The sequence below is a fragment of the Glycine max genome, chromosome 16 (genome assembly GCF_000004515.6).
Source record: "Glycine max cultivar Williams 82 chromosome 16, Glycine_max_v4.0, whole genome shotgun sequence".
Taxonomy (NCBI): Eukaryota; Viridiplantae; Streptophyta; class Magnoliopsida; order Fabales; family Fabaceae; genus Glycine; species Glycine max.
The window spans coordinates 12,788,440-12,809,308 of NC_038252.2; the positions used below are offsets into that span (position 1 = coordinate 12,788,440).

Genomic DNA, 20,869 nt, shown 5'->3' on the forward strand with positions numbered 1-20,869 from the left:
GAAAACACATCAATGGGAAGCAAAAATCTCAAGGATGGAACACTTACTTGTTGGAGTGAATTGAAACACCAAAAACGAAAACAAAACGCGATCAAAAGGCTTAGGGGAGCAAGAAACCGCAAGCCTTCGTGTTCTCTCTTTTCTTGAATGAGGGGGGAGGTTTTTGGATGCCCAAAACGTTCCCTCCCTCGTTTTTTATAATTTGGGTGCAGGGGTTGCTCGTCCAGGCGAGCTAAACTTTTTTTTTTTTTTTTGAGGGGAACATTAACCATGTCCCCTCCTCCCTTACGGGCCAGCGTTTACCTAACTTGAACCTACTTAAGTCAGAATTAGGCGTTGATTACTTATTTAAAACAAACAAATAATAAAAGAAAATGCGAACACAAAGGATACTGGGCTGCCTTGCAGCGACGTTCTCTGCTTGTTTCGCGCGGGGAAGGGGCAACGATTGGTTGGTCGTGACCCCATCCCCACTTGCATCCGTCCCTATGTACCTGCAAGTAGGAAACAAAAATACGCGGCCAATCGTGACCGGTCATCGTCTTACCTTGGTTGATTTCTGCCATTGATTGGTCTTGACTTCTGACCATGGCCTGAGACGATTCTACTCTTTGCAATGACAAGGTATGTATGTGTATGTATGAATGTATGAATGTTTCTAATGCGATGATTTTATTTTAGTGAAGACTAGTTAGGTTCAATAAGCATTTAGGGCACCCCATACACCGAGCGAAGAGGGCTCAAGTTATAACAAATCTAAGACACAAAGTTTGAAACACCAAAGGGAGGACTAAAACCTCGCCCATCTTTTCTTTCCAAAGAAACGAGACAAATACAGTGAAAGGGAATCCCTAGAGGAAACCAAAAGGAATGAGAAAAACTCAGAAATAAAAACGTGCAACGGTCCTCTCGATTGCCCCAGACTTTAAGCGTAATATCATTTAACTACATCGGAGTTCACGGGCGCAGGCAATTCCTCGCCATCCATGTGGGTGAGTATCAGAGCACCCCCAAAAAAAGCTCTTTTCACAACGAAAGGTCCTTCATAATTCGGGGCCCACTTGCCTCGATTATCTTTAACAGCGTGGGACATCTTCTTCAACACGAGGTCCCCCTCGTTGAACTTGCGCGGGCGTACCTTCTTGTCGAATGCGTTCTTTATCCTTCGTTGATACAAACGCCCATGGCTCATGGCGGCCAAACGCTTACCTTCAACAAGGTTAAGTTGGTCGTAGCGTGCTTGAGCCCACTCTGACTCTTCTAGGCCCGACTCCGCCATTATCCTCTGAGAAGGAACTTCTACCTCAAATGGGAGTACTGCCTCCATCCCATAAACCAAAGAATACGGCGTTGCCCCAGTAGAAGTTCGTACCGAGGTTCTGTATCCGTGTAGGGCGAAAGGCAACATCTCATGCCAATCTTTGTATGACACCGTCATCTTTTGAACAATCTTCTTAATATTCTTATTTGCAGCCTCTACAACCCCATTCATTTTTGGCCGATAAGGGGTGGAGTTATGATGCTGGATCTTGAAGTCTTCGCACATCTCCTGCATCATCTTATTGTTCAGATTGGTGCCATTATCAGTAATGATCTTCCTGGGGAGTCCGTATCGACAAATCAAATCCTTCTTTATGAATCTAACTACCACATTCCTTGTGACATTAGTATAAGACACTGCTTCAACCCATTTGGTGAAGTAATCTATCACCACAAGAATGAAGCGGTGACCATTCGACACTTTGGGTTCTATGGCCCCAATGACATCTATTCCCCACATAGAAAAAGGCCAAGGGGCGGACATAACATTCAGAGGATGTGGCGGAACATTGACGATGTCCGCGTATGCCTGACATTTATGACATTTCCTGACATGAGCGCAGCAATCGCTTTCCATGGTGAGCCAATAATAGCCGGCCCTGAGGATTTTTCTGGCCATAGCATGCCCATTGACATGTGTCCCAAAGGAACCTTCGTGGATCTCCTCAATCATGAAATTCGCCTCTTTGGCATCTACACATCGTAGGAGGGTCATGTCGTGGTTTCGTTTGTACAGGATGGTACCACTTACAAAGAAACCAGTAGCCAATCTCCTCAACGTCCTCTTGTCATTGTCAGAAATCCCTGGTGGGTATTCCTTATTCTCGACATACTGCTTGATGTCGAAATACCACGGTTTCCCATCCCGCTCTTCCTCTATTGCATAACAATATGTCGGCCTGCCTTGAGATTTGAATTCGATGTATGGCAGATCCCCGTGTGGGGCAAGTTGAAACATGGATGCCAGGGTGGCTAGTGCGTCAGCCATCTGATTCTCTTCCCGAGGTATGTGGTGGAAGGAAATGTCGTCAAAGTACTTGGCTAACCTCAAGATATGAGTTTGATAGGGTATCAACTTCGAATCCCTAGTTTCCCATTCTCCTTTCAACTGGCGTATCACCAAAGCTGAGTCTCCATACACCTTGAGTAGTTTTACATCAAAATCAATGGCCGCCTGAACCCCGAGGGCGCATGCTTCGTACTCGGCCATATTGTTGGTACAATCAAAACCTAGCCTAGCTGTGAAAGGAATGCACTGATCCTCCGGGGATACAAGGACTGCCCCCACTCCGTGGCCCAAAGCATTTGATGCCCCATCGAAGCAAACAATCCATTTGTCTAGGTCTTCATGCGTCCGCTTCTCTTCAAACAGGGCCATGATATCTTCATCTGGGAACTCGGGGTGCATTGGCCGATAATCCTGGAGGGGTTGCTGGGCCAAATTATCCGCTAAGGCACTTCCCTTTACCGCCTTTTGGGTGACGTAAACGATATCGAATTCAGACAATAGTACCTGCCACCTGGCGATTCGTCCCGTGAGGGCCAGTTTTTCAAAGATGTATTTTACGGGATCCATTTTGGAAATAAGCCACGTGGTATGGCTGAGCATGTACTGCCTGAGCCGATGTGATGCCCATACCAGAGCACAACATGTCCTTTCCAGCATTGAGTAATTCATCTCACATGCGGTAAACTTCTTGCTCAGATAGTAGATGGCTTGCTCCTTCTTCCCAGAATCATAATGTTGACCCAATACGCACCCCATAGATTCGTCCAACACGGTCATGTACAGGAAAAGAGGCCTTCCTGTTACAGGTGGCATGAGCACCGGGGGATTTGCGAGACTCTGTTTGATCTTCTCGAAAGCCTCTTGGCAGTCATTGTTCCATAGGACCGCTTGATTCTTACGTAACAGCTTAAAAATGGGCTCACAGGTAGGGGTGAGTTGCGAGATAAATCTCGCGATATAATTCAACCTGCCTAAAAACCCCCGAACCTGCTTCTCTGTGCGTGGCTCCGGCATTTCAAGGATGGCCTTCACTTTCTCGGGATCTATCTCTATCCCTTTCTGACTTACGATAAATCCTAGCAGCTTGCCCAACTTTACCCCAAAGGTGCACTTGGTTGGGTTCAGTTTTAATTGGTATTTCCGCAACCTTCCAAACAGCTTACGCAGATTGACAAGGTGTTCGTCCTCAGTCCGAGACTTAGCAATCATGTCATCTACATAGACCTCTATTTCCTTATGAATCATGTCATGGAACAACGCTACCATGGCACGTTGATAGGTTGCCCCAGCGTTTTTCAAATCGAAGGCCATCACTTTATAGTAGAATGTCCCCCATAGGGTGACAAAAGTGGTCTTCTCTACATCTTCGGGTGCCATCTTTATTTGATTATACCCCGAGAACCCATCCATAAACGAGAAAAGGGCGAACTTGGCTGTATTATCTACCAATATGTCAATGTGTGGCAGGGGAAAGTTGTCTTTAGGACTGGCTCGGTTCAAGTCCCGGTAGTCTACACACATTCGAACCTTGCCGTCCTTTTTCGGGACTGGGACAATATTGGCCACCCACTCCGGGTACCGTGCCACAGCTAAGAAACCTGCATCAAACTGCTTCCTTACTTCTTCTTTAATTTTTAAGGACATCTCGAGTCTCATTCTTCGTAACTTTTGCTTAACCGGAGAAGACCCAGGATTCAAAGGCAACTTATGCTGCACAATGTCGGAATCCAGACCGGGCATGTCTTGATACGACCAAGCAAAGACATCTTGATACTCTTTAAGAAGGGTTATCAAGCCTTGGCGGATAAGCGCGGTCATGCCGGTTCCTACCTTTACTTCCTTCTTTTCCTCCGTGGTCCCCAAGTTTACCAATTCGGTTTCTTCTTGGTGGGGCTTCATTTCACGTTTTTCCTGAGCGACCAACCTCTCCAATTCTGGTGACAGGACGTCCTCTTCCTCTTCCTCGTTTATCGTTTGGCTTATATCTCGATCGAAATCGATTGAGAAACCCTCGTTGTTAGGTTCCTCAAAGAATCGACCCTCACATCTAAACAAGATAAAAGAAACAAAAACATGCAAAATGATATGAGAAAGGGTGGTACTGCAAGAACAGATGAACAAGATCTCTTTGTTTATTTAATAAGGTAGGTTTCACAAAACAAAAGAGAAAGGAAATCTATAGGCTCTAATTACATTGAGTCCGCGGTATAGACTTCTGACTGGCTTATCACGCGCCAGTTCCCTACTTGGGAATCGGGGTGGCATGGTTGCACAAAACTTAGTGGGTCTTGAGGGAACTCCTCTTCTATTGCAGCCACCTCCTCCTCGGACAACATTCCAGCATTGGTGAAACACTGGCTAATACGGCCAGGCCATACCCTATCTGCCCGAAATCTTGACGGCACGTTCCTCCTCCCCGGCACCCCGGGTTCGTACCCTAATCCATACTTGTATGGATTTCCTTTGATATCGACCACGTCGGCATTCCCGAGGCAGTCTTTGCCTAGACCCATTCCGGGCTCAAATCCGTTCCTGAGCATAACACGTGCCACCATTATGGCCGCATTGGAGAGAGAAGGTAGCGATGGACTTGGTTCCACAGAGGCGCAGCTCACAACCTCAAAGGATTGAAAAGCCGTTTCCAACGATTCTTCCGCTGCTTCTACGTATGGTGCGGAGGAAGGGCAGCTCACTAACATGTCCTCTTCACCCGACACTATTACTAAAAGCCCACCTACTGCGAACTTCAATTTTTGGTGAAGCGTTGAGGGGACCACTCCCAAGGCATGAATCCACGGTCTTCCCAAGAGGCAGCTATAGGCGGGGTTTATATCCATTACTTGAAACACCACATTGCAAGTGTGGGGGCCTATCTGAATGGGAATGTCGATTTCCCCCATCACCTCCCGCCGAGTACCATCAAAGGCTTGCACCACCATCGAGCTCGGCTTTAAATGTGACGCACTAAAAGGAAGCTTTTCCAAAGTGGTCTTCGGCATTACATTTAGACTTGATCCATTGTCGATAAGCACCTTTGCGACAACGTGGTCCATACATCTCACCGACACATGTAGAGCCTTGTTGTGTCCTCTCCCCTCAACGGGAATCTCTTCTTCCGCAAACGCGATGTAGTTGTTGGTGGCTATATGATTAACGATGCCTTCGAAACCCTCTACTGAGATATCATGTGCTACATGGGCATTGTTAAGGACCTTCATCAACAGTGCATGATGAGGCTTGGAGTTTATGAGTAGTTCAAGCAAGGAGATCCTTGCCGGAGTTTTATTTAGTTGCTCGACTACCTTAAACTCGCTTTGTTGGATGAGGCGGAGGAACTCATGGGCCTCTTCCAAAGTCACTGTTTTTCCTTGAAGTCCCTCTTTCTTTTCAGTTCCTCTTGACACGGGAGGATCTACTTCTTTCGAGGGGGTGGCTATGTCCATGGGCTCTTGGACCATGGGCGCCTTCCCTTTAGAGGGCAATTCCGCCGGGTGAGGAGAAGCGAACACTCGACCACTGCGGGTCACGCCACTGAGGCCGGTGATGTTGGTTACCTTAGCTGATAGGGAGTCAACTTCGGTTACAACTCTTTCGCTGGACGTGGGAGGGGTATACTTCCACGGAACGGCCTTATTACTTTGATATGCAAATGGCGTCGGCTTGGGTGCCGCCCGTGGGTATGTGGGTGTAGAGCCGGTCCCTTTCCTAGTAAAACATATCACTAGGGCCTTGGGGGTTAGAGGAACCCTCTTCTCTTCCGATTGCATGCAGATTTGTGGTTCTTCCTTCCCTCCTATGAATATTTCAAGCTGCCCGCAATCCATGAGCCGCTGAAGCAATTCTTCGACCATGGGACAGGTTTCCATGTCATGCGACTCCCCGAGGTGAAACAAACATTCATCCCTTTCATCCCCACCTCAGGGGACCATGCACGCCGCTTGCAGTGATTGATAGATGAAACGTCTAGAAGTAGCCACGTCTCCTAACCTCTTTGTCCGTGATGGCCCATCCTCTTTGACGGCGTTCACGCTAGCCCCTCCATGACTAGCTAGCGGGTTGGTTTTGACATTCGGGCCTTCCTCTTGAAACGCTAGCCAGCCGGCACTAAGCAGGAGCTGCACCTTATATTTGAACGGGATGCAGGAGTCAATATTGTGTCCGGGAACTCCACTATGATGCACACACTTGGCACCCGGATCATACCACTTGGGGTAAGGTGGCTGAAGAACCTTCCCTGGTATGGCCACCACCAAGTGATTCTCTAATAGTGAAGGCCATAACTCGGAGTATGCCATGGGAATAGGAGGGAAGTTGTCTTTCGGGTGCTGTGCATATTTATAGGTCGCGCCGGGGGCTGTATTATTAACTGGCCGGGGTGCGATTGGAGCTGTGCGTTGGGCCGGCGCTCTTTCTGCTGCGGGTGGTCCTTTTACTTGAGTCGGGAGGGAATTCCCGGCTCGGATCAAGAAATTTGGGGGATTGGGCTGGTATGAGCTTTGGATATTTTGGGGTGCTGTCATCCATGTTGGGGTGGTGGTGACAGCGTGGGCGTCTCCTTCCTTTTTCCTCGCGCCCACTAGTGGGGCTCTTCTATTGTTGTTGGGGGCCATATTGGCAGCATATTCGAACTTGCCTTTTCGTAGCCCAGATTCAATCCTTTCTCCGGCGATGACGAGGTCCGCAAAGTTAGCTGGCATGTAGCCTATCAGCTTTTCATAGTAGAACGTGGGTAACGTATCTACCATAATTGTGATCATCTCCCTTTCCATCATGGGCGGCACGACTTGGGCTGCGAGATCTCTCCATCTCTGGGCATACTCCTTAATGGACTCATGTTCTCGTTTAGTCATACCCTGAAGCTGGTTCCGATCGGGAGCCATGTCCGTATTGTACTGGTACTGCCTAATGAAGGCAGTTGCCAGGTCCTTCCACGAGCGGATCTGGGAAGCTTCCAGATTGGTATACCATGCTACAGCTGCCCCGGCCAAGCTGTCTTGAAAGAAATGGACCAACAACTTTTCGTCCGCAGAATACGCCCCCATCTTCCGGCAATACATCCGGAGATGCCCTTTTGGACATGTCGTCCCTTTGTACTTATCAAAGTCTGGTACTTTGAATTTGGGAGGGATGACGATGTTGGGCACAAGACATAAATTTGCCAAATCTGAGAATGGGTAATTACCGAGGCCCTCGACTGCTCTTAACCTCTCTTCAAGTGCTTCAATCTTTCCCTTATCTTCCGCAAAGGGAATAGATTCTTTTACGGGTGCGGGTGAGGCCGGGATATGGCGGACTATGTTCGGCTGGGGTAATTCATGCGGGGATGGATCTTTGAGGTGGAGTAGGGGGCCAAGATGGGTATCTCCTTCCCCATCGTCTTGCCCAGGATAGTCTTCATAAGGTGGGAGTTGCCCCTCAAAAGTAGGGGCTTGGCTTAAATCTTCCGGGGTGGCACGGGGGGTGAAGTCCGGAGGCAGGCCATAAGGATAAGCTTGCGGACTATACCTTCGACCGAACACGGCCGTGTTTCTGTCTAGGCCCGGATTCAAGGCGGGCTACAGCATCGGCTCCGCTTCCCTAACTGTACTGGAGGCGGTTGCGGTGGCTTTATCCTCTATGGTTTTCTGGAGTTTTAACATGACCTCCGAGATGGAAGCCATTTGATCTTTCAAGGCCGATAGATCGGCCTTCATCTGTTCCTGCACGCCCTCTTCATTATCCATTTTTCTGGATTGAGTGTTATAGGGGTGCCTTAGTGTTTTCTTAGTTATGATGAAATTCCTAAAGAAATAAACAACGGTGAGTATGCCACCAAAACATGAGTATGCAAATGGATGATCGGAACACTTGGATCCACCCCAAGATTTTTAGATAACGTAATGAGTCCAGAACTTTCTCGTTTTATAAAAAGAACAAAGCTTTCATCTAGCCAAGATTATACAAAGGTGTTACAAAAGAAACTAACGATTCCTAATTATATGGGCCATCAAATCTATCATGTGTTGACAGTAATTGATTAGCCCATGAATCTCCTCGGGGGCAGTACACACTTCGGCCATGGCTTTTGCTTTGGCTAACAGACGCGGGAGGTCTTGACTCCCATTCAAGGTCAAGGCGAATCTATCTATCCACATAGTCGCTTCTTGATGTAGCGCATCAATCACCCTCCCTCTTGCCTCTTTTTCGGCATACACTTGTGCAAAATCCTCCACTAACTTTTGTTCATGGGCCGTGGACTGGTTCAATTCTTCCTTGTATTGCCCTATGATGGCTAGCATGCTTTGCTCCGTAGCTTCCAAGTGTTGAGCCAAACTCCTTTTGGACCTCGCGCAAGCAACTAACTCTTCTTTTAAGATCATGCCATGCACCTGTGACCGATCTCTCTCTTCTCTTCGGAGCTTGAGCTCATTATTGCTACCCCACAATGCTCCTCGGAATTTCTCTCGGCCATGTTCCTCCTTGCGGGCCCTTTTGGTTTCTTGTTCAAGAGCTCTTGCAGTGGCCGCGTTTTCCTCTTGTAACTCGGTGCACTCCTTCCGGATGTGTGTAGCAGCTGATTTGAATTTTTCCTTGGCGAGCCTCGCCTTCCTTAGCTCTACTTTTAGAGCTCGGACTTCTTCATCTTCCTCAGGAGCTTCGAACTTTTCCTCATCGATAACTTTCAATTTGGAGAGCCAACCTAAGCCCCGCGGGTGAATTCTTAGCCATCCATGATAACCTCCAATGATGCCGTTTCGGATGCCCCTAAGCTCCTTGTCTTTCCTCAACGGACTCCTCCACGCCTTGTGGATTCTTTGTATAACCTTGAGACCTTGCACGCCTAGATCCCTCACAAGGAAAAGCGAGAGACTTTCTTCGGTTGGCGCTCCCCTCATGGGATAACCTAACTGTCTTATGGCGAATGCGGGATTATAATTAATACAACCCCTAGTCCCTACCAGTGGAACATTAGGATAGTCCCCACACGAGAAAAGAACTCCTTCCTTGCCTTCCTTCCAACGAGGAAACCAATTGATCGCGCTGCCCCCTATCCCAGCCAAATGTTGGTCCCAAACGACTCTTCCTTTTTCGGCGTACGAGCGATAGCTTTGGAGCGGACACGGGTGTCTCGTGTCTTGTTGGAATAGGTGTGAAACCAACCATACACAGAGAGCAGGTAAACAACAGACAATCCGTGCGCTGTTTTTCTCACACCTCCGATCAAAGGTGTCAAACAAATCTGCCAAGATAGCCACCACTGGACTTTCCTTGCTATGGTGATATGCGAGGAAAGCATCAATGGCGGCTAAGTCTACCAAACCGTCAACATTCGGAAAGAGGACAACCCCAAAAATCAGCAAAGGTAAAACATCGGCAAACGGGCCCCACTTCTCTTGGCTCGCCATATCCCTTGCCTTGTCTTCCAAGTATTTTCGAGGCAGGCCCACTATGTCGTTCCGAACTTGCTTTATGCAATCCAACTCTTTTGCTGAATCTTCAATCACAGCCGCAACCTTGCTCAAAGAAGGAAGAAAGCCGGAGAAAAGATACGGTTTTCTCCCCCCGAGAGGGCATCCCAATATCTCTTCAAACTCCTCAATAGTTGGCACCATTTGGAAGTCCCCAAACGTGAAACACCTCAATGGCTGGTCATAGTATTGGGCGAGGGATACGACAGCTTCCGTAACTACTTCCGCGGCGGTCAAATCTAGAATCTTCCCGTACACATTGCGGAAGGCTTGCTTTTGGAGAGGTCCCATCAATCGTCCCAATTCCTTGAGGCTAGTGACATCTAGACTTTTAACCTTGACTTGATAAAACTTTTTGCCGTTTTGATTTGTCCCCATCATTTACCTAAAAAAGGGGTGGATCAAGACTCCGACATGAATGATGCGATGCGTATGCATGAAACGGTAAAGAAAACAAGACAAAGGGATAATTCATACATACGAGACCGCAGAGACCAAATTTTAATGCTACGTTTTGGGCATGATGGCGCCTCAACGTAGCATTAAAAAGGTTACGTATTACTCTAAAGAGTCCAAACATTACTAGCAAAAACCAAAACATGCATAAGAAAGAATGGTACAGGAGCGTGTTTGCTCTTTGCCCCTATTTGGGAACCTATGGGATAATAACTATGGGTCTCTAATAACTACTTCCCAACCATTTATAACTCACATGGCTGTTTTCTAGAGGTATCATCACTCAAGATAATAATATTGTGGCGGTATGGAATACCAGCGACAACACATTATAAAGAGAGAAAGCTCTAGACGAGGTTTCACTATTATCAAGCAAGTCGGAGTCCTAGCATGATGATAGATTCACCTCCACTCCTTAAATTCCGATGAACCCGGGTGTAGGCCCCCTTTTTACTCAAACCCGTGGGTGCTTAGAATGCAGTGTAAAGAATGCGAAATAGACAACAGTTATTTAAATTTTACACAGTTCAATAAAAGCACACCCAAAGTTCACAATTCCACAATTCCTAAAATAGGCCTAACTCACAAAAATAGTCCCCAGTGGAGTCGCCAACTGTCGCAACGTGCCCTTCGCGGGCGAGCGAGGGCGAGGCTCACGGGTGCGCTTTCCAAAGGAGGAAAGATGCGCGGAGTCGCCACCAACGTTTATTTGTGGAAAACGTCGGGAAAACCGAAGGAAACCAGTCAAAATGAAAATTCTAAGTCCGGGAGTTGTATTTACGCTTGAGGAAGGTATTAGCACCTCTCACGTTTGTCTCAAAGGACAACAGCCTATTTTTCAGAATTGTGGAATTGTGTTATCTTAACTTTTATTTCTTTTTATTTTTTGAGGTCGACAAAAGCGGAGCTTTTGCTCCTACGTACCCTCCTCTGGAGAGGAAATCAGACCTACGTAGTTCTTCCTTATGCATGGATCAAGTGATTCTTTTACTTTGAAGGATGATCATTTTAAGGCGTTGGACCTTAAAAATGATCCTTTTTACTTAGTAAGAAACTGACATGGTAAACTTTCAAAAAACCTATTTTTGTGGACGAGCTTGACTAGGCGAGTTGATTTTAGCCTTGGTTTCACTTTAGTTATTAGTCAATTCAATTAAGAATGAGAAATCCCAAAGAGAAAACGTCTGATTGATCTTACGCTTTTATTTTACTAAAAGGTATTTTTTGTTTATTATATTATTATTTTACCTCTTTTTTTATTTCCAACGTGGTTACGGCACGACCGAACGGTCGGAATTCATTTTAACCAAAGTTAACGGATAATACAATTCAAACGTTCGGTGGAAATTTATTTTATTTTTAGGTTAAGCGAAAAATGACTTAAATAAAATGGCTTAAGCACGTCAAAAGGGGGTATAAAAAGTAAATGAAAATGAGAATAAAAATACACGAAACACAATGTGGACCACCACGGGTACATAGAATGAATCGAAAAGCTTGGTTTGAGGTACTTACCCGTTGAAGATCGAAGAACAATGAAGAACGAATGAAGAACGTCGAAGAACGGTTGAAACCTTTTGCGAAATTCTTCACGGAAACGTTTCGGAAGCGCCTCGGCTTAGATTTTCTTCACGGAAACAATTTTTCCAAGCAAATTCGAAAAAGAGAGAAGTGCCTAAGGGGCTGAACCCTTTTCTTCTTCACTTCCTCCCCTATTTATAGCAAAATAGGGGAGATGCTTGCCGCCCAGCTCGCCCAGGCGAGCCAGGTTGCTTCCTCCAGAAGCAACAGCCTTCTGGAGGAATCTTCTGGAAGGCCCAAGTGGGCCTGATTGCTATTTACACCCCCCTTTTTACTAAATGCACCCCCCTTTTCTATTTTTTTGTAATTCTTTTTCCGTAACGTTACGAAACTTTACGAATTTCGTAAAGATACTTATTTTCCTTTCGTAAGGTTACGAATCCTTACGGATTATGTATTTACTCCTTTTTTACCTTTCGAAGAAGTCACGGAAACTTATGGATTGCGCAAAAACACCTCTTTTCGACTTCCGCCACATTACGGAATTTCATGGATTGCGCAAGCCTGCTTCCTTTAGATTTCTGAGATGTCTCTGGACTTCATTTATTGCATGTCATCAAGTAATAATCCCCGGACGAAATTAGGGTATGACAGAGACCAACAACAAAAATATACAAAGTCAAAAAGCTTGTTGATAAGTGCCATGCTTTAGTTATTTTTGGGATTTGAATGTTAGCACATATCTTTCGATTGCAATAGTTTTCTTATAAACTTCCCTTAATTTTGGTTGTCTTATATATTGTATATTTATTAATGTTTTTGTTTAAATATAGAAGATTCATCCATGCATTCCTTATGTTTTGATGGTTGTTTGTTGGATTTAGACAACATGCAAAGATGAAAGGAAAAAGGGTCATTTTTGAAATATTTCAGAGTACCACTTGTGCATGTCCTTCATGCATCACACTTTGTGCATCTTAAGGTATCATGAGGCATATAAAGTATGAAGGACATGCACAGAGTGTGACTATATGATGCGGCAATGGGGTGTAGCAAGAAAATACTCACCTCCCCCTTAAGATGATCCAAAATTTAATTGGATTGGGCTTCTCCCAATTCAATTAAATTTATCTCCCAACACACACATCAAATAGTGCACTTAATGCATGTGAAATTACAAAACTACCCCTAATACAAATCTTCTTGGAGTCTTATATCCAATGCCCTTGGGGGGTAGGATTGCATCATTCCCTCCCCCTTGAAAAGGATTTGACCTCAAATCCAGAGGTTCTTGAAGCTCTGGGCTTCTTCCCTCAACACCTGTAAAAAGAATAAAAACATATATATTAGTGGTGTTTGGTATGTTGGAGTAGGGTAAGGTCTGAAAACTACTTTCCTGGGCATCTTCCCATAAGGGAACATGGTTCCTCACCAACTCAATGAGTGGTGCTACAAGTACAGAAAAATATGGGACAAACCTTTTGTAAAAGTTTGTTAAGTCATGGAAGCCCTAAATTTTCCTTATACTTGGTAGAGTGGGCCACCCAGGAATGACCTTTATTCTCTTAGGGTCCATGAGTACCCCTTGATCTTTATTTAAAAAATTAAGGAAAGTAATGCAATAAAACATACATTTTTTTTTTATTTTCATGTTGATTATTCCTACCAAAAAGTACGACAAACCTAAGACATCCCATATGAGCACCTAAGTTTGTATTGAAACTAAAAATAAGAACAAACCTACCTAATGAGTCCCTATGTGTGTGAATCATGAAGATGTTGGATGCATGGGTGATTTTACAAAAGAGGGTTGCACCACTCAACACATTCATCATATCACTTATCATAGGGATTTGGTGCCTCATAATACCTATTTTGGGCACCAACAAAGCACAAGGTTTTAAGCTCTTATGAACCAAACCCTCATCCAAAAACTCCTTTGCTTGAGGAATAACCTCAACCTCAAGAGGTATGGCAGTGCTAAGGGATGTTTCCCTTGATAGGAGAAGGTAGAAGGATTGTTTAAGAAGGAGTGCTCTTTTGATATCACCCTTTGTTGCAAAATGATTTTCCTTCTTAACAATCTTCTTGGAGGAATCCTTTTACTCTTTTTTCTTCCCCTTGGCCTTTGAAGACAAGGCCTTACTATCCTTCTTTTTCTTTTGTTTTTCTAGTTTTTCTTCCTCATCCCTCTTATCTTTCATAGTTAGTTGATCTTTGGCCACTCGTGAAGGTGTTTGAGGATGTAACACAAACTTTGTTCCAAGGTGGGTGAGGGTTATCTCATTAGTTAGGCCATTATAGATTATTTTCCTATCATATTTCCATGGCCTACCTAAGAGAAGGTGTCGTGCCTCCATTGGAACTACATCACAAATCCCTTCATCCTTGTATGTTCCAATGAAGAAGGGCACTTTTACTCGTTGATTGACTATCATCTCCCCTTGTTCATTGAGCCATTGAGGTTTGTAAGGCTTTAGATGGGAAGTGATAGCAAGGCTCAACTTAGAGACTAATCTTTTGCTGCAACAATTGCATTGTGAACCACTATCTACAATGAGAGAGCATGTGTTATAACAAGTTTTATACCTTGTGTGAAAAATATTCTCTCTTTGAGATTGGGTCACATTGTTTCCGAATGCCCCACCAAGAAAACCATGATTATGAGAGGCCAAGACATTTATAGTAGCTAAGTTGAGGTTACTACTTTAGCTTCCTCTAGTGAAAGTGAAGAAGCAAAAGGGGAAGAATCTAGTGAAGAAATATACCCCCAATAAGAATGGGACCTTTTAATGGTAGATAGTGGTTGCTTTTCTATTGTCTTCCCCTTATCATCTATGGGCTTAGAAGGTGCAGCCTCTAAAATGCCTTGACCTTGGTCTTTCTTGGGATAAGAGTGAGATCCATAAGATTTTGAAGTAGGCTTCCTTTTAAGTTGTTTCTCTACCCTTATGAAAAGTTGGACTAGGTCATCTAGGTCCCTATATGGAAGGACCTCAACCTTGTCCCTCACTTCCAAATTAAGCCCACTAAGGAACCTAGCAATACTTGTTCTTTCCTCCTCCCTAAGCCCAGCTCTCAAGAGGAGTAGTTCCATTTGTTTCCTATACTCTTCAACACTCATACTCCCTTGTCTAAGCCTTTGGAGCTTGTCCATAAGCTCCTTTTCATAGTAGGAGGGGATGTGCCTCTTCCTAAGGGCACTTTTCTAGTCATTCCAATACTCTACTGGAGAATCCCCATGAATTCTTCTTTCCCTAACAAGAGAAGTCCACCAATAAAATGCATACCCATGGATGCTAAGGGTAGCCAAAGGAACCTTCCTTTCCTCACATGTATGATGGTAAGCAAAGGGTTGCTCAACCTTAATTTCCCAATCTAAATAAGCCTCTACACTGTCATTTGTTGGATCAAGTGGCCTCAAAATAATTAAGAAGGGGGGGTTGAATTAATTATGACCGTGTCTGGACTAATTAAAAAATTTATCCTTTTTAATGTTACAAGAGTCAATTAGGTTTTACTACAAATTTATGTAATTTTAACAAAAGTAAAGCGTAAAAGAAAAGTACACAGCGGAAATTAAAGAGTGTAGGGAAGAAGAAGACAAACACAAGAATTATACTGGTTCAGCCACAAACCGTGCCTACATCCAATCCCGAAGATACCTCCGGTTCTTGAGATTTTTTTCAACCTTGTAAAATCCTTTACAAGCCAAAGATCCACAAGGGATGTGCCCTCCCTTGTTCTCTTTGAAAACCCAAGTGGATGTACCCTCCACTTGAACTGATCCACAAGAGATGTACCCTCTCTTGTTCTCAGTAAACAATCCCCAAGTAGATGTACCCTCTACTTGTACCACAAAGGATATACCCTCCAATGTGTTGGGACAAAGAATTCTCAGGCGGTTAGTCCTTTGAATCTTTGTAAGGGGAAACAAAAGATATCTCAGATGGCTAGTCCTTTGAAATCTTTTGCTTAAGGGAAAGGGAAGAACCAAAAAAATTCTCAGGCGATTAGTCCTTTGTTCTTTTGGCAAAGGGAGAAGAGAATGAAAAAGATGAATAGCACAAGTTTTTGAACAAAATTTATTGGAAGAGAAAGTTTTGAACAAAAACTTTTAGAAAGATGGAAAGAAAAAGAATCAGAAAATTTTGTAGAAAGAGTTGAAAGATATTGAATGATGTTTGAGAGAAGATTGAAAGATAGATGATTGATATCATCTTAAAATTCATTCCATGGTCACATATTTATAATCTTTTGATGACTCATGTCAAAGCTTGTGACTCTTGGCAATTTCTTTAAAAAACTAGTCATTTAAAAAGTTATGAGTTTTGAAAGAATCTTAAGAAACAAGTCACTTGAAGAATTGTGACTTTTGGAAATGTATTTTTCGAAATCAATCACTGGTAATCGATTACCATTAAGGTGTAATCGATTACACATCAACAGATGTGACTCTTCATTTTGAATTTTGAAAGTCTTAACGTTTTAAAACACTGGTAATCGATTACCTGAGAGTAAAACTATGTGGTAATGATTTTGAGAAAACTTCTTGTGCTACTCAATGTTTTGAAAAAAAAATTTAATACTTATCTTGATTGAGTCTTCTCTTGATTCTTGAATCTTGAGTCTTGAATCTTGATCTTGATTATTCTTGAATCATGATTCTTGAATCTTGAATCTTGAATCTTGGAACTTGATTTCTTGAATCTTTGCTTGAAACTTTGCTTAACTCTTGATTCTTTGGCATCATCAAAATAACCTTGGAAGACATTGCTTCCACAATCTCCCCTTTTTTTATGATGACAATCCTGAAATCAAGAGAATGCATACAATTTTTGTTCTACCGTTCACTCATCCCTTTCTCCCCCTTTCTTTTTGAATTTATGCTTGATTTTAAAGTTTTGAAAATATAATATCTTGATTTCTTAAAATGCCCATTTTTCTCTCCCCCTCTGTGATGCAAGCTCCATTGGAGCTTGTAGACCTAGGATCTTCTTCATCAATGGATTCCTTTGCTTTTTGGAAGATGAATGGCAGTGGAATGGAGAAGGAAGAGAGAGAGGAGACGCCACTTCAAGGAGAAGATGAGTCTAGAAGAAGCTCACCACCACAGGAGGCCATGGATAAGAGCTTGGAGGAAGAAGGAGATGAATGAAGGGAGAGGAAGAGAGGAGCATGAAATTTTGTGCTCTAAAAGAGCTTTGAAATCTGAAGTTTAATATTCAAATGATCAAATTTTAAAACAATTCAAATTTTACTTGAATTTGTGGAGCCAAAATTTCACTAATTATGATTAGTGAATTTTAGTTATGGTTCAGCCCACTAATCCAAGATCAATTCCAAGATTCTCCACTAAGTGTGCTTAGGTGTCATGAGGCATGTAAAGCCTGAAGGACATTGATGTGCCATCATTTTCTTCTATTTCTTAATCCCTTTTTGCACCATTTTAATTACTGATTAGTCTTAATTGTCAAATTAATTAGGCAGTTTTATTATTTGGGCTCATTTAGCTAATTTGATGTTTTTAATCTAATTTCAGGAATTAATGAAACATTGGGCTTAATCTGGATTTTGGTTGTGGACTTGAAGAGGGCAAATTAAGCAGCGCTTACCTTAGTTAATTTCTAATTAGGAGATTGCAATTTTATTTTATGTGGTTCAGTGTTTATTTCATTTTGGGCCTGAATATTGTAATAGGGCCCAGTGACTTTGAGTGACTCTTTTTAAATAGCAGCCTTGGGATTTGTGCAAGGCAATTCTGTTAGACTATTATTCAGAGCATAGGGTTTATGGTTTTTACGTTTTTCTGTTCTAATGCTACTGTTCATGTAATACAATTTTCCATTTTCTGCTTCTAATTACAATTTCGTTCTTGTTTCTTCTTCTGCCTTCATTTACGTTTCTGCTTCGTTTACGTCTCTGCTTTTAGTTTCATTTACATTTTCTGTTTGAATCTATGGAAGGCTAAATATTCTGGTGTTGTTTCCTTTTGAGGACGAAGCTCAACTCTCTTTGAGGTTTTGTTTATAATGTGGCTTCCTGGTAGTTTTCCCTTCACCAGTTAACCCAAATTCGTTAACATTAATCTGTGCACGCTTCGTGTTTGATTAATTGCCTCTAAGCCTAACTTGCGTTCATGCTTAATGGACGAAGGGCTAACTGGTGTATGTGTTGCCTAATCACATATTGACAACCCTAAGTTGATTTTTGCTTAGTAAATTGAAATAGGGTTGGATTAAGTGGTTAACTGTTAGGGACAAATTCTCCATAACCCAGGACAAGAGAATGGATTCTGAATCAGAGGAAACAACCCGTTTTTAATATTATTAGTTTCGTATTCCAGTTTACTTGTTCTGTTCTTTAAATCACAAAACAAACAAACCCCCCCTCCCCAATCGTTACTGTTACTGCAACTATATTATGAACATTTAGTTTATCATTGCTCGTTGGAAAACGACCTAGGATCACTTCCTAGTTACTGCATTTTCATGTTTATTTGATTCGGGTACGACCTCGATCAGACATGCACAAAGTGTGACTATATGATGTGGCAATGGGGTGTAGTAAGCAAATGCTCACCTCCCCCTCTAAAATTTAATTGGATTGGGCATCTACCAATTCAATTAAATTTATTTCCAACCACACACATCAAATATTCACTCAGTGCATGTGAAATTACAAAACTACCCCTAATACAAAAACTTGTCTAGGTGCCCTAAAATACAAGGGCTGAAAAATGCTATATTTCTAGGGTACCCTACCTACATTATGGAGCCCTAAATACAAGACCCAAAATTAATGAAACCTTAATCTAATATGTACAAAGATAAGTGGGCTCATACTTAGCCCATGAGCCCGAAATCTACCCTAAGGCTCATGAGAACCCTAGGGCCTTCTCTTGCATCTTTGGCCCAATCTTCTTGGAGTCTTCTATCCAATGCCCTTGGGGGGTAGGATTACATCATTCCCTCCCCCTTGAAAAGGATTTGACCTCAAATCCAGAGGTTCTTGAAACTCATTAATTCTTTCCTCAACGCCTGTAAAAAGAATAAAAACATATGTATTAGTGATGTTGGGTATGTTAGAGTACGGTAAGGACTGAAAACCCCTTTCCTGGCCATCTTCACATAGGAGAATATAGTTCCTCACCAACTCAATGAGTGATGCTACAAGTATTGAAAAATATGGGACAAACCTTTTGTAAAAGTTTGTTAAGATATTGAAGCCCCAAATTTCCCTTATACTTGGTGGAGTAGGCCACTCAGGAATGACCTTTATTCTCTTAGGGTTCATGGGAAGCCCTTGATAACTATTTAAAAAGTTAAGGAAAGTAATGGAATAAAACATACATTTTTCTTTATTTTCATGTTGATTATTCCTACAAAAAATTACGACAAACCTAAGGTGTCCTACATGAGCACCTAGGTTTGCATTGAAACAAAAAATAAGAACAAACCTACCTAATGAGTCCCTATGTACACAAATCATGAAGATGTTAGGTGCATGAGTGATTTTACAAAAGAGTGTTGCACCAGTCAACACATTCATCATACCACCTGTCATAGGGATTTGGTGCCTAATAATACTTATTTAAGCTCTTGTGAACCAAACCCTCATCCAACAACTCCTTTACTTGAGGAATAACCTCAAGCTCAAGAGGTATGGCGGTGCTAAGGGATGTTTCCCTTGATAGGAGAAGGTAGAAAGATTGTTTAAGAAGGAGTTCTCTTTTAATATCACCTTTTGTTGCAAAATGATTTTCCCTCTTAACAATCTTCTTGGAGGAATCCTTTTCCTCCTTTTCCTTCCCCTTGGCCTTTGAAGACAAGGCCTTACTATCCTTCTTTTTCTTTTGTTTTTCTAGTTTTTCTTCCTCATCCCTCTTATCTTTCACAGTTAGTTGATCTTTGGCCTCCTGTGAAGGTGTTTGAGGATGCAACACAAATTTAGTGCCAAGATGGGTGAGGGTAATTTCATTAGTTAGGCCATTGTAAATGATCTTCCTATCAAATTGCCATGGCCTTCCTAAAAGAATATGTCCTGCCTCCATGGGAACTATATCGCAATTAACTTCATCCTTATATGTCCCAATGGAGAAAGGTACCTTCACTTGTTGGTTAACTATCATTTCCCCTTGCTCATTGAGCCATTGAAGTTTATAAGGTTTTGGGTGGGGAATGATAGTGAGGTTCAACTTGGAAACTAATCTTGTGCTAAAACAATTGCAACAAGATCCACTATCCACAATGAGAGAACAAGTTTTATCTAAAATTTTGCATCTTGTATGAAAGATGTTCTCTCTTTGGGATTGAGATAGATCACAAGATTGACCTCCAAGGAGCCTTCTAACCATTAAGAGGTCGCCTTCTTCATGGGTGTAGACTTCCTCACTAGAATCTTCACCCCTTACTTCATCTTCACTTCCACTAGAGGAAGGGCAAGAAGTAGTCTCCTCTTGACTACTATAAATGTCTTGACCCCTCATGATCATGTTTTTCTTTGTGGGGTATTGAGAGGCAATGTGACCTCACCCAAGACATTTGAAGCATTTAATGTTGCTGGTCCTTTCTTGGGAACTAGTCTTAGGCGTGTATTTCTCTATGGTCTTACCCTTATCTTGCTTGGGTTTTGTAGGTGCCCCCCAAAATTCCATGGGCTTGATCCTTCCTTGGATAAGAGTGAGAGCCATAACATTTTGAAGAAGGCTTTCTTTTAAGTTGTTGCTCCACTCTTATACAAAGTTGGACTAGCTCATCTAGGTCCCTATATGGAAGGAGTTCAACCTTGTCCCTTACTTCCATATTAAGCCCCCAAAGGAACCTAGCTATGCTTGTTCTTTCCTCCTCCCTAAGTCCAGCTCTTAAAAGGAGTAGTTCCATTTGTTGTCTATATTCTTCAACACTCATACTCCCTTGTCTAAGCCTTTGGAGCTTATCCATAAGCTCCCTTTCATAGTAGGAGGGAATGTGCCTCTTCCTAAGAGCACTCTTAAGATCATTCCAATACTCTACTGGAGGATCCCCATGAATCATTCATTCCATAACAAGGGAAGTCCACCAATAGAGGGCATACCCTTGAAAGCTAAGGGTAGCCAATGGAACTTTTCTCTCTT

General features: G+C 42.9%; 1 protein-coding gene across 1 annotated transcript in view; it reads right to left on the reverse strand.

Moving 5' to 3' along the window:
* Positions 1–9,921, reverse strand: part of LOC121173677 (uncharacterized) — an 86,754-nt gene extending 76,833 nt beyond the window's left edge. Inside the window, exon 1 of the mRNA XM_041010343.1 lies at positions 9,679–9,921. Coding sequence (XP_040866277.1) covers positions 9,679–9,921 — 243 coding nt within the window. The remainder of the gene's footprint in view (positions 1–9,678) is intronic.
* Positions 9,922–20,869: the final 10,948 nt, after the last annotated feature.